The following is a 14,091-nucleotide window of genomic DNA, read 5'->3' as shown; positions in this document are numbered from 1 at the left end:
GCCTTACACATGTTTGGCAGGCAATCTACTACTGAACTATGCTACCAGCCTTTTTTTTTTTTTTTTTTGAGTCAGGGTTTCATTAAGTTGCTGGCTCTAACCCTTGAACTTTGCTCTGTAGCCCAGGCAGGCTTTGATATTGTGATCCTCCCACCTCAGTCTCCTAAGCAGCTGAGACTGCAGCATGAATGGTGTAGATCAGACAAATAGGAGAACATTGAGAATGAAAAATCAAAGAAAACAAGAAGATTTGAGGCGGTGCTTTCACTAAAGTGAACAAATGAATGACAGTGGCCCTAGTAAAATAACAAGTGGCGGGTTGTAAAGTCCGGAGTGATCCTTGTGAAGGGATACATTCAGTCAGTTAAGTTCTTCCAGTGTCGGGGCATCGGGAACCATGTTTTAAGGAGTCCTGGTGTAGAGATGGGATTCGAGGTTCTGGAGGGAGGGCAGCTGTAGTCTCTTCCTTCCCTGTAAACAGCAGAGTGGGGATGGAGAAAGACTGTCAAGGGCACTGGAGCCTCTCATTCACAAACATATTACGGCAAGTCTCCCAGAACCCTTTCCCGGGCTCTGGATCTGAGCCCCTGTGCACCGGGGTGTAAGCACACAGTGATTTGATATCTCAAAATGTGTGACCACGCTGATCAGAGGGTAAAAGCCAAATGCACAGAATGATAGTGGCTGACCCAATGCCTACAGAAGTAGATAAACATGTGTCAGGACTAATGGAGAGTAAGGCCATTTATTGGAACAATTTTGGGCAACTTTATACTATTCCAGGAAGGAAAGTTATAATACATATTTGAGTCATTGATTTAAATTAGGGATGCATAAGGGCTAGAGGAATAGCTCAAGTGGATAAGAGCATTTGCTACACAATTATAAGGACCTGAGTTCAAATCTCCAGAACCCATGTGAAAAGTTGATTGGTCACATGTACCTGCAATCTCAGCAGTATGGGGTGGGGGTAGGGAGGGAAGAGATAGAAGGATTACTGGGATTTTCTGACTGCCAATCGAATGCCAGGTTCAGTGAGAGACCCTGTCTCCTGGGCATAAGGATTGTGATAAAGTAGGACACAAGCACCTAAACACACGTGTGTCTACATACCTGCATACCTACACACACACACACACACACACACACACACACACACACACACACACACACACACACACTTAAAAACAATCCTAAGCATACATAGATTAAAAAGTACTTTTATTGTATCCATGTCTCCCAGAACAACATGTTCTAAGACTGGGGCTGAGGCTGGGCTGTGGAACTGCTCCTGGACCTCTTTGCATGTTCTGCTTGGGCTCATGATCTACTAGTTCCTGGACTATGCATTTCCCGGGAGGGTGATGGATCCTAAGGATAAACTTTCAGACTTCTTCGCATTTCCGGACTTTGAGGGCCTAGTGTGGGAATGCAGATGTCCTTTGCTTTGGGACTTTTTATCTATGGAGGTTCACCTAGTGCTTTGGCCCTGTAACATTTGGCCCACATCACTTGCTGTGTAAAAAATGCTCCAAAGTTAGCAACATGAAGCAACAAACATGGCTTTGTTATAGACTTTGTCAGGAATTTAGACAACATTTTGCTGGGGTTGGGACTCTCAAAAGAAAGTCTTACAGTCACTGTAAGGCTTGACTAACCGAAGATCTGTATCCAAGCTCACTGAGGCAGTAGCTGACAAGATTCAACTCCTTTTGAGTGGTTGGACTGAGGGTGTCACTTCCTGGCTGGTTGCTGGGCAGAAGCCACCCTTATTTTCTTGACAGGGACTTCACCAGAATAAGCTGATAAGTAATGCCAACACTAAAGAGAGTGAGCCAAATAAAAGCTGTTTAATCTTGGAAACAACCTTTTATGACCTTTATATATTTTCTTAATTAGAAGCAAATCTTGGTACGAATGTAGCTCAGGCTTAGCATGTGCAAAAGGATGAGGAGGAGGAAGAGAGAAGAAGGGGAAGAGAGGACGTGGAAGGGAGGTGGAAGAGTAGAGGAAGAACAGTGGAAGAGCCTGGGAGGAGAAGAGGAGGAGGAGGGAGACCGGAGAAGGAGGAAGAGGCAGCATCAGCAAATACCCCAGTAAAGGGGAGACGAGTACACAGGCTGTTACTCCCAAGAGACAAGACTCGCTGGAGGGCTTCCCAGCCACACACATGTAAGCCAGGCAAGCAGAGGCTCACGCACGAATTCTGTCCCTCACTCTCCTGTCTCATACTTGTCCTTCTCAGTAAGTACTTGGTGAAGCCCGGTGTTAAATTGAGCATGATGGCAAGTTCTCTATCCATTGAGCTACATCGCTAGACTCCTAGGTATCTGTTTCTTGAGTTTATATAATTAAGAGGGAAATGACTGAGCTGCTGGCTTCAGTAGATCCTGGTAAAGTCATTTCCTTTGCGGTTATATTATATTAGGCTCTCATTTGCACTGTGTGATGGGCCATTTTTTCTGGTCCTTTTGTGCTTACCCTACAGTGAATACTTCAGTAGACTTATTTTTTTAACCTGACCATAAGATTTAACTTTTCAGAGAATTCCCATAGCAATGGAATTATTCAGCTAAAAACCACACTGAGGATACTGTTGCCTTCTCCTCCCTTTTGAGCCCATTTCTCTTTTTCTAGGGCTGGCCTGTAAACATCATCACAGCGGATCATGTGTCTCCGCTCCATGAAGCGTGCCTGAGAGGTCATTTACCTTGTGCAACTGTTTTACTAAGTCATGGAGCTCAGGTAAGTGAAGCTTAAATAAAAGAAACAATATCAAAAAATGAAAACTGGCTATTTCTGTCCCTCGGAATAATTTCCCGTACCTTTGATTAGTCTGATTTGAAATGTAAAGAGTGGTACTTTTCAAGAGTATCACGTCCATCAAGGTCATATGCTTTACTGGGTGGTGAACTATTTAATTTTTAGCTAGAAAGTTACATTTAGTTACTTTTCTGGTGCTGTGATAAAACATCATGGCTAGAAGTAAGTTAAGGATGAAAGAATTTATTTGGGCTTACGGTTCCAGAGGAATAAGAGTCCATGATGGAGAGGCATGACTGCAAGAGTAGGCAGGGCAGCAAGAGCGGGAAGCTGAGAGCTTGTGTCTTTACAACCAAACAGGAAGCAGAAAAAAGGAAGTGGTTAAAGAGGTTCAAAGACAAACTTCCTCTAGCAAGGCCACAGCATCACCCCAAATAGTCCCACCAACTAGGGAGTAAGTGTTCAAATACCTGAGCCTATGGAGGATATTTCTTCTCTGTCTCTCTCTTTTTTTTCTGATAAAGGGTTTCTCTGTATAGCTCCGGCTGTCCTGGAACTTGTTCTGTAGACCAGGTTGGCCTTGAACTCACAGAGATCTGCCTGCCTCTGCCTCCCGAGGGCTGGGATTAAAGGTATGCACCACCACACCTGGCCTATGGGGGATATTTTTAATTCAAACCACCACAAAAGTCATGTGTAGAGTCTGAAGCATTTTCCTTATCTGACAGTATTAATAAGTATTGCTACATAATTGTAAGCTCTCTGCCTTTATGACTCTGGCAGGGAATGGACTGCTGCAGAAAAGGTTAGGAATTCAGCTAGGGATGGCTGGGGTGCCAGAGTAAGAACATCTCTGTAATCTCTCATCCTTTAGCAAGCATCCTAGATTTGTTCACAGGAGAGCAGGGATTGCAAAGGCAGCAAAGGAAGGCAGGCCTTTCTCTTGCTCATTTACCATTGTCATATTGGCTAAAGTACGTCATATATGTCATATAGGCAAGCCCAGACCCAAGTATTGGAAAAACAGCCTCCATCTTGTGATGGGAGGGGCTGCAGAGCCACGTTGTAAAGGAATATGCACTGTGGGATAGAAAGAGCCTCTGGCCAGTTTGGAACTAACACAGAGTCATAGGATTGATAGAGATTATTGGGAGCACATACAAGTGTTCATCTATTTCCAGTGGGGTGATCAAAAGGGGCTCTCTACAGGAAATGATGTCTAATCTGAAACAGAAGGACCTCAGAACCAGTCAGCCAAATGGGGAATTAAAGGAAGGTACAGCCTTCGGATGCATGAGACACAACAGAACAAAAGCCTGGAAGGAAAATTGGGCAAATTTTACCAACCCATTTCTTTGTCAGGAGAACAGTGGGTGAGAAGGTTTCTTGTCAGTTATGATGAGAACAGGGCCAAGGCTAATGGGAGGTGAAAGAGGCAGCTGGGATGGAGACATTAAAGAAACAGTCACTCTGGATCCTGTGGTACTATGGGACCTGGAGGGTAAGCATCTCCTATGTGTCATCTAGGTCTTGGCCTTCCTTGGAAAGAGGGTGTGGCAGTGAATTCTGTTCCCCCCACAATATCTTCATTTAACACATACATCAGATTATATGACAAGGTGGAAGAGTCTGAGTGGATTTGGGCTTGCTCACTAGTGTTTGTTTGTAGCTCAAACATCATGTCATGGATGCTAGTTTGTAAATTTCTGTGAAATTTCTAGCATTAGAAAAGAATAGCTCCAAAATCTAGAATTTTATGGTGGTGTTAACCAGTTCTGTGTCTATTTGCAAGCGTAGTTAAGTAGCATATTGACTGACTATATAAATTCTTCTTTAATCAGACCGTATTATCTTACCAATTCTCTCATTTGTGAATGAATTGAATAAAACCTTTGGTATGTGTTAAGCATATTTGCATGAGAATCAACCTTTAAATGAAAAAGAATAGGTTTTTTTTTAATCAATTTTAGATTACTCTGGCTACTGCCTAGGATGGATGTTTAAAATGGAAGTGTTAATTTGTAAGCTATGCTATGGAAATTATCACAACTAGCTTTAAAGTTCATAACCCCAAGGAATGAGATCGAATCTTCAGTGACATTATTACTGCCTTATATTTTATACTTCATGACAGTTTGGTGGCCCTCATTTTATATAAAAGGATGAACTTTAAGGCTCAGAAAAGTTAAAAAAAAACCGTTTTGACAGTGGGATGGTTAACCTTGAATTTGGTCCATATTAGTCACTGTCTTCATCCTGGAGTTGGATTTTCTTCACAGGTGAACACCATGTCTATAGACTGGCGAACCCCTTTGTTTAATGCCTGTGTGAATGGCAGCCAGGACTGTGTGAATCTGCTTCTGGATCATGGAGCCATTCCTCAACCTGAGAGTGATCTGGCCTCTCCCATCCACGAGGCTGCAAAGAGAGGTAAATCTATTGGGAACTTTAGGATTTTTAACCCAGTCCTCCAAGAAAGCTCTTACTACTGAAAGGAGAGAGACATTTTGGAGAAGTAGTTTTCAAAAGGTGCCTGGTAATAGGATCATCAGTATGACGGGGCTTGTGAAGGCAGAGTCTTGGGTCCTGCTCTAGCCCAGATTGATGCAAATCTCCCTAGGGGTTCTGATGCACAGTTACTTGAGATCACCCTTTCAGAGCTATATTTTCATAACAAGGGATGGTACATACATAGTAGACTATGGACCTTTGTGAAATACTTTGTGAAAAAGCCCATAGAAATCAAGGCTTTTTTTGTTAGTCCATATTTAATTGTATGAAGCAATAGGGTTCATACTAACATTTTCATTCAAGGCTATCATGTACCTCAAATATATTCAACCCCATTTTCTTCTCCTGCCCTTCTTCCTCTTCTCAAGTAGTCCCGTTTCTGTTTTTATGGTGTATGTACACATACATGTTCATGTGTGCATGTGCTTGTGAACACATATGTAATCTAGGTTCCACATATGAGTGAATGTGTATTTTGTATTTGTTTTTCTGGGTTTGGCTTATTTTGCTGAATACGATGCTGTCCAATTACATTAATTTTCATGTGAACAATATAATCCCATTCTTCTTTATGGCAGAATAAAACTCTGTGTTGTGCACATACCATATTTTCTTTATCTATTCAGCTGTTAATGGAGACCTGTGCTGATTCAGTATCTTGACTACTGTGAACCATGTTATGACGAACCTGGGTTTGCAGCTATCCCTGTGGTACATTGGCTCAGGTTCCTTTATTACATACCCAGGAGTGTTGGTGTAGCTGAGTGGTCTGGTAATTTCATTGCAGTTTTTCCGGAGGACCTCCGTAATGATTTCCATTGTGGGTGTCCTAGTTCACATTGCCACCTGCAGTGGATAAGAGCCCCTTACTGGCGTTTGTTGTGCTTTCTAAAACTTTCATTTCCTATTTTAGGGTGGTAATAGTGGCTTAGGGTCATCTAAGTTTGGCAAGTGAACCATATTTTTAAGTTGAGGAACGATAAGATTTTCTATCAGTTCAGGCAGGGATGATCTCAGTTTCTTTTCCTGTTGCCATGATAAAATACTCCCACCTCTGTTGAAAGCAACTTAAGGGACAGACGCTTTATTTTAGCTCACAGTTCTCAACACAGCCCATCTTGGTGGGGAATTCAAGGCAGTGGGAGCCTGAAGCAGCTGGTCCCATGCATGGCATCTACAACCAGGAAGCAGAGGATGATGGCTGCACACACGCTGCTAAGCATGATTTCTCCTGCCCAGGGAGGGAATGGTCCCGTCTACAATTGAGATGAGTCTCACATACTAAGTAAAGTAATCAAGATAATCCCTCATGGAATTTCCTGGGAGCCAAGCTTAATCTCGATAATTCCTCACAAGTGTGCCTGGAGGCTTGCCTTCTATTGGATTCTAGAGTCTGTCAAGTTGACAGTCGTCACAAGGGGGTAAATCTTTCTATAAAGTAAGATTTGAAATTTTACTTTTCTCTGGTGTTTAATCGTCACTGGCATGGTTATACTTTGCTGGAGGACTTTGTTTCTCCAGTGGCTTTCCAGAATGGCTTTGCATCCACCCAGACCAAACCATGTTGCAATTAACTGGGAAAGCATTACCATTTCTTTATGAAGAGCCATACTAACTCAACATATTTACTGGATACATACAGCTAAAATGGTTCAACATGAGCCCCCCCCCCCAAAGGGGAAATGCTAAAAGTATGACATTCTGGGCCAAGGCAGAGTCAATCTGCTTTGACCAAACTTGATTTGCCAGACTGGGCCTTGCTCCCATGGGATTTGGCAGGGTCTAAGACTTGCCTGTCCTTACTGTGGCCTATTCCTTCAGCCTTCGAAGGCTGTAAGCTTCCTTCCCTGCCCTGTGATGCATTCCATGTCCTTCTTCAGGACCGTCTTTAGCCTGTTTCTCCGTGGCTCACAAGCACACACAACAATTGATGGAGGTGAGTGGCTGTCGGTGGTTTTCCATGGCTGGTGAACGCAGGTGCCATTCTACCCACAGCTGTGGATGTTGATGGTTGGAGTCTGCTCTTTGGCTGACCCTCCTCTTGGTTTTATGAACCAAGGCAAAAGCCTCATTCTCCTCTTCATGATGTGGCTAGGATGTCCAGTGGGGGAGCTGACCTGATGGACTTTGGAACAGACATTTACTCTGATGCTAGCGTTGAAAATTATTCTCCATTCTAGAATATGGCTTTTGATTGCTGGAGGTGTTGGGGACACGTTTAAACAGACAAACTGTGGGGACTGTTGTTTAGGGAATTTGTGCGGTAACGCTTTTCTTCTTTTGTGCGCTGTAGGCCATGTGAAATGCATCGAGTCCCTTGTAGCTCATGGGGCCAATATTGACCATAACATCAGCCACCTGGGCAGTCCTCTCTATGTGGCTTGTAAAAACCAGCAGATAGCCTGTGCCACGAAGCTTCTGCAGGCAGGTAAGGTGAAAAAGCAAAAACAAAATGAGGTGTGAAAACGAAAAGTGAACTGAGTGAATCTTAACGATCCTTCCATCTAGAGGAAGGAGTGTGGGCAAGGGGCTTGAGCAAGGCCACCCTGTCCTGATGGGAACTTGTTCTACATCGTCCCCACTTCAGTTCTCTCACTTCTTAGTCGCATGACAGTGAAGAAGAGGAGGATGATGACACCACCCATACCTTCTTCTTCAGGGTGGCCCTCAATGATCACTAGCTGTTCCCCCCTTTCCTCTGCTTCTCTCTAGCTGGACAATCATATGATTCAGCTTGGAAAAGCTTCCAAGGCGGCTGGCTTTTAGCTGACTCTTCCTGTTTGGGACTGTCTTCCCCATTTCTTTCTGATTAGGAACTTAGTCTGCCATAAACATTTTCCTTTTCTTGAAGAGATGTACTATCTTTCCATAGCTCCCTCTGGCTGTCCAGTCCCCTTCTCAACACTGGGAACACTATGGCAACTCTTTAATTATTTGAATTCTGTTCCTCCTGTAAGACCCAGGAGTTGCTCCCTGCACGGACTTTGCTGGTTGTGTTCCCTGTTTCTTTTCACTTCTCTGGTAGCATGTCTAATTTACCAGTTTTCTCTGCCACCCTCACTCCTTCCTATTACTACGTGTAGGTGGATTTTAAGCTTTGAGACATTTAAAGCTCTTATGCAGAACAGGACCATGTTTGGCATCTCTCACAAAACGAAAAAGTATTATTTAAAAGCAACTCAATTAACACTTGTTGACTGGGCATCGGTTTTTGTGGAGGGACATCAGCTCAGGTGAAAGTGTGAGCCTGCATATACCTCAGTGAGAAGCAGACTCGGAATTGGGGTGGGGATTATTTAGAGGGCAGGTAGAGTTGGGTGGAGATAGTCCCATAAGTCCACCTTACTCCTAAAGAGAATTTGCCACCCTTCCTGTGGTAACAGGATCCATTATTCCAACTTAGGGAAAAAATGTCTTCCTTAATTGGCTGTGTTTAATGAGCCAGCTCACACAGTCTCAAGTCTTTAAATGCAGTGCTGGCTGCTCGGTGTATGAATCTGGCTTCGGGATGTATGCAGGCTCCCCATCTAGCCCCATTCTTGGTTTGTACTAATACTTACACTGCATTAATAATGGATGTACAGCTTTCATGCTACCCAGATTTTTCTTGATTGTATCATGCCCATGTAGAATACTCTGTGGTGAGTTGTTAACTCCATGTGCTCCACAGCTCACACTGTACTTTCAGTCACATTGTCAAATAATAGTTTCCTTTTATTATACTTGTGTAAAAGTGTGCATATTCTTGTGGGGAGGTGTGTGTGTGTGTGTGTGTGTGTGTGTGTGTGTGTGTGTGTGTGTGTGTGTGTATGTAGGCCAGAGGTCAACCTTGTTCCTCAGGAGCCATCCAACTTGATTTTCAGAGCCAGGTCTCTCACTGGACCTGAGGCTCACTAATTAGGCTTGGCTGACTTCAAGGATCTGTCTGTCTCCACCCTTCAGCACGCTACGCTTACAAGCATGTGCTACCACACTCACATGTTTCTTTGGGTGCTGCTGATTGAACACAGATTCTCATATTTGCATGGCAGCCACTTTACCAACAGAGCTCTATATCCATTGCCCAATTTCCCTCTTACTACATTAAATGATATAAAGTAAGGCCAGTTCTCAATCTCACAGAATTATGTTCATCATGGATTCCTCATTTTTAGACACTTTGGCGACTCCATGTTTGGAGAAAGTGAGTGATTAGAGCCCACTCCCCCCGTTGACCTCTTTTGTTCTTGTGACTATCTAGGAGCATCTGTGAATGAAGGCAAAGGCTTGGATTCTCCTCTTCATGTAGTGGCCAAGATGTGCATTGGGGAGCTGGTGCATCTGCTGATGGACTTCGGAGCAAATCCTCAAGCTAGGAATGCTGAAGGAAAACGGCCTGTGGATTTGGTGCCTCCGGACAGTCCTCTGATCCAGATCTTCTTGGAGAGAGAAGGTGCCTATCTTGTGCCCGAATCTAAGCCCTAACCCATAAGACTCCTTTGGTCTTTAGTATGAGACAGGTATTTCCTAAGTTCTGACTTCCAGTTCTCTAAAAGATCCCTCTCTGCCATCAGCATGCATGGGGAACCTGAGACAATGCCACAGGACACAGTATTGCTTATGAAGTAAATAGCTTTTTGTTGTTTGATATGTAGGAGTCAGGCTGTTAGGCCAGTTTTCAAAGAGGTCAGCTATTATTTAAAAGCATTCGATATTTAAGTTAACTGAAGCATGCTTTAGAGCGGTGGTTCTCAACCTTCCTAACCCTGCGACCCTTTAATACAGTTCCTCATGCTGTGCTGACCCTCCCAACCATAAAATTATTTTCATTGCTACTTTATAATTGTAACTTTGCTGCTGTTATGAATCATAATGTAAACGCCCGTGTTTTCTGATGGTCTTAGGTGACCCCCTAAAGGGGTTATGACCCACAGGTTGAGAACCACTGCTTTAGAGTAATTCAGCAGAAGTCTTCTAGGCATTGTCTGATTCCCCAAGATGTCTAACTGCTCCGTACATCAGCCGAAGCACAGAGTAATTGATTGCTGGGGTTAAGATGCAGCTCACCGAGAGTTTAGGGTATGTGTTTAATGATTTACACCAATCAAGACACATTTACGCTTGCCAGTTAACCACACTCCTCCATGAAGAAGACCTCCCACTGCTCACACAAATAACTAAGCAGTGGTGTGCATAGGAGAAGGGGCATCTCTTGGAGCAGAGACCCCTTTCAGGTTGTGAGGATGCCTGATTGCATTATTAGTTGTTCTTGGAGGCAATTCAGGACCTGCTTTCTCCCTAGAGTGTTGACTGAGCTTCGCCGTTGGATTGTGGGATTGAGAAGCAGGCTTCCTGAAGGACTCTGGTGTCAAATAAGCTGGTTATTTTCTACCCACAGGCTGAGAAGTAGGGCTGATGTTGGGCAGAATGATAAAGTGGGCCAAGGACTTCCTCCTACTCCCACTGCCCCAGGGCACTCGCCCATCTTGCAGTTGCCTGCACTTTTAGCATCGCAGGACAGGCTGAGGAAGACTGATGTAGGCAGAAGGAATCAACTAGAGACCTCTTTCCGTTAAACAGTGGGATAATCACTGGGCATTTCTGCGTGCGTTTGGATGATTTCTTGTTAAAAAAAATTCTATGAATACATACAGGGCCACTTTCTCTTATAGTCCCTCAGGGCCCACAGAAATGTTTTAATTCTTGTTAAAACTAGAAGAATGATGAATAAAGACTAACTAGAATTATATTCATCTTTATATTAACATAGTTGTAAAATATAAGTTTTAATATTTTTATTGGGAAAGTGATACCCAGAGGCAGCTGTGCCTCAGGGCCCTCTGAAGTCACACAGTGGGATGAATATAACTCCTTCCTCTTCATAGAATCTTATAAGATTTTCAGATTGTCTTCACTGATATTTTCCTTTAAAAAAATTTTTTTTTGAGACAGGGTATCTCTATGTAGTCCTGGCTATCTTGGAGCTCGCTATGTAGATCAGGCTAGCCTTGAACTTACAGAGGTCTCTCTGCCTCTGCCTTACTGTTGGGATTGAAGGTGTACCCACCATGCCCAGCTTGGTGTTTTCTCTATTCCCTAAAGTTATTTGTAGAGACCTAGGTTATCCTTAACGTCTTCATTTCCCACTTGGCATGGTGACAGGAAGGCCTACGGTCCTACTGGCTTAGGAGTACAGCTTGGTGGTAGAACCCCTGCTTACTAGAATGAAAGCCTCTAGGTTCCATCCTAAGGACCCCCACACCAGCCAAGTATAATTTGCCACTGAAGAAAATCTCCTCTGTGTTGCCATCATGAGTCACTTTTAGGATTCTGGGGAGGCTACTTTTTAGCAGGTCGATAGCCCACCAGAAATGGTCCCAGGCAAGCACAAAAAGTTAGCCTACAGATGGAACACATCGGTTTCTGTCTCCGGGTCTCCTTGCTGATTCAGCTTACCTGATTGATGCTCTGTGCTCAGGGAGGCAACTTAATCAAATTGCTGTCCTTCTTCAGGGGTGTGGGGACTGGGGAATATTAGCTGAAACTTAACTGAGCTGGGAGTTGGGCTTGGCATGGAAGTTAGGAAAGGTGGGGGGGGCTCTCCCTTTCTTTGGAAGCTAAAGGAAAGGATTTCAATATTATCCTTTCTTCCCGTGCTTGGCATCTAAAACTCTTTTTCATGGCATGGATTGAAAATGTAAAATGATTCTCTCAGCCCAACAAGCTTGCTCTGAAGTCTTCTTCATTGAACTTTATGAGGGCTTCTCCCAGTTGCCCCTGACAGTACATCTAGCACATATTAGTCACATCCTCCAGCACTCCTTAGTGAAGTTAGGTTAACTTCCATTTCTCCCTAAGGGTATGCTGTGAAGTTCGTTGGTCTGTGCCTTGAACATAATCTGAAAGATGCCCTAATTTCCAACTGGTCCCTTCTGGAAGGTGCTCTTAGGGCTCCAACTAGAGCTTCCACACATTTCTTTGACTATGTTTGTTTTCCATCACCCGAGAGCCCCATAACTTCAGTTTGCCTGTAGCTGGCGGGGAGGCTGCAGGACAGTAGGGGCCACGGTACCATTTCATTTGTAGTCTCAAGACCGACTTCACAATACAGTGACCTGGGGCCCAGGGCTTTAACAAAAGCTAGATGCACAGGCACAAACCATTGGTAACTGAAGTGGTGTCTCTGGGGTGGGACACAGCATCGTGTAGTGCAAACTTGCCCAACTCCAGTCCAATCTAAATGGCACCCTGGATTGAAGGCTACTGTTTCAGGGAGTTATTAAGGGTGTATAGTTTTCTTTAAAAAATTATCCAAAAACAACTTCCATTTTAATTTGGTGGAAGGAGTGGGGGTGGGGATGGGTGATTATGCCTTCCCTTTAATACTATGATAGGGGTTCTAAACCATGGTACCGCTGACAGTTGGAGTCAAGAGCTGTGCTATGCTCCTGACTCCAGGGAGAAAGTACTTCCCTTTTCTTTCCCCCCGCCCAGCCTATTGAGAACCACCATCCTAAAATGTAAACTCTTGGGTGTTCCCTGTGCATCTTCTTTTGGTTCATTTTCACCCATGAGCTGAAGCTTTGGGATAGCTTAGAATAGAGACTAGAAAAGTAAATACAACTTACTAACATGAACTTATGATTCATTGGGAACTCAGTAGACTTGAATAGCTTTAAGTTGCTGAAATTATAAACATACTTGCACGTATGATTTAATTTTTAAGGTAAAAGCACCATGAAATGTGAATTTTATTTTTTTATGATTGGAATTTTTGTATGGTTATTTAATTTCCAAGGTAGTTTCCTGAAGCCTCTTGTTAGTGAGGGTAAATTTTAAATTTCTTTCACTCTGGCATAAATTAAAATCCAATGAGGGATGGAGATGACTGAGCAGTTAAGAGTGTCTCCTGCTATTGCAGAGGACTGGGGTTCTATTCCCAGCACTCACATCTGGCAGCTCACAACTGCCTGTAACTCCGGCTGCAGGTGATCCTATATCCTCTTCCGGCCTCCGAGGGTACCCTCATGCATGTGCTCATCCTACCATGTATACACATACATATAGATAAAAATAAAAATACATCTTAAAACATCAAAAGATTTTACTTTCGTTAAATGCAGGAAAAGAGAGAACATGGACTCAGAATGCCCCCTTCATATATGCACATAATAATCAATGAAAAAAGAGGCCATGGATTTGAAAAAGATCAAGGAGAGATATACAGGAATCTTTGGAGGGAGGAGAGGGGGAAACGATGTAATTATATTATTATCTCAGAAAAAGTAAGGAAATGGTCTTAAGTGTATAGTATTTCTGCATGAGACTATTATATATTATATACTGCAGGATTGAAAAGGCAGTCCTAGGCCAGTGAAGCCAGTGTGTGACTTGTCCCATGCTCTTCCTCCAGGACCCCAGTCTTTGATGCAGTTATGCCGCCTGCGGATCCGGAAATGCTTTGGCATTTGGCAGCATCATAAGATTACTGGACTCTTCCTCCCGGAAGACCTGAAGCGCTTCCTTTTGCACCTTTAATTGTGTAGGGCGTGGATGCACAAACAACTGAATAAGACTGTTGAAACTTTTGCCACTGGAGTTTCCAATAAACTTGTTTATAATGTTTGACTAGTGTTTTCTTTAAAGTTAGTTTTCATGGGAACTCACTGGGTACTTGATGTTATTGGTTAGAGAGCTCGAAGACTGTCCTCTGCTTAAACACGACCGTCTACAAAATAGCTGTTGGTTTTGAACGTGTCCTACATGGCAAGCACGAAGCAAGGAACACGTTATGCGTCACCTAATTGAACCTTCAGAGGCAACTGCCCAGGTGGGCAC

General features: G+C 43.5%; 1 protein-coding gene across 2 annotated transcripts in view; it reads left to right on the top strand.

Annotated features, from left to right (window-relative positions):
- The window catches only part of Asb9 (ankyrin repeat and SOCS box containing 9), a 29,365-nt gene extending 15,574 nt beyond the window's left edge, over positions 1-13,791 (top strand). The window contains exons 3-7 of one of the 2 annotated variants that reach the window (XM_052744722.1): positions 2,638-2,745; positions 5,043-5,193; positions 7,568-7,702; positions 9,515-9,706; positions 13,667-13,791. In XM_052744722.1, the coding sequence (XP_052600682.1) occupies positions 2,638-2,745; positions 5,043-5,193; positions 7,568-7,702; positions 9,515-9,706; positions 13,667-13,791 (711 nt within the window). Of the gene's footprint in view, positions 1-2,637; positions 2,746-5,042; positions 5,194-7,567; positions 7,703-9,514; positions 9,739-13,666 lie in introns of those variants that run through there. The other variant, XM_052744730.1, reaches the window with a different exon arrangement.
- The last annotated feature ends 300 nt before the right edge of the window (positions 13,792-14,091 follow it).

Source organism: Peromyscus californicus, unplaced genomic scaffold (genome assembly GCF_007827085.1).
Source record: "Peromyscus californicus insignis strain IS unplaced genomic scaffold, ASM782708v3 Scaffold_10__1_contigs__length_136768540, whole genome shotgun sequence".
NCBI classification, from domain to species: domain Eukaryota; kingdom Metazoa; phylum Chordata; class Mammalia; order Rodentia; family Cricetidae; genus Peromyscus; species Peromyscus californicus.
Note: the sequence above shows the minus strand (reverse complement) of the source record. Positions and strands in the feature narration are given on the sequence as shown.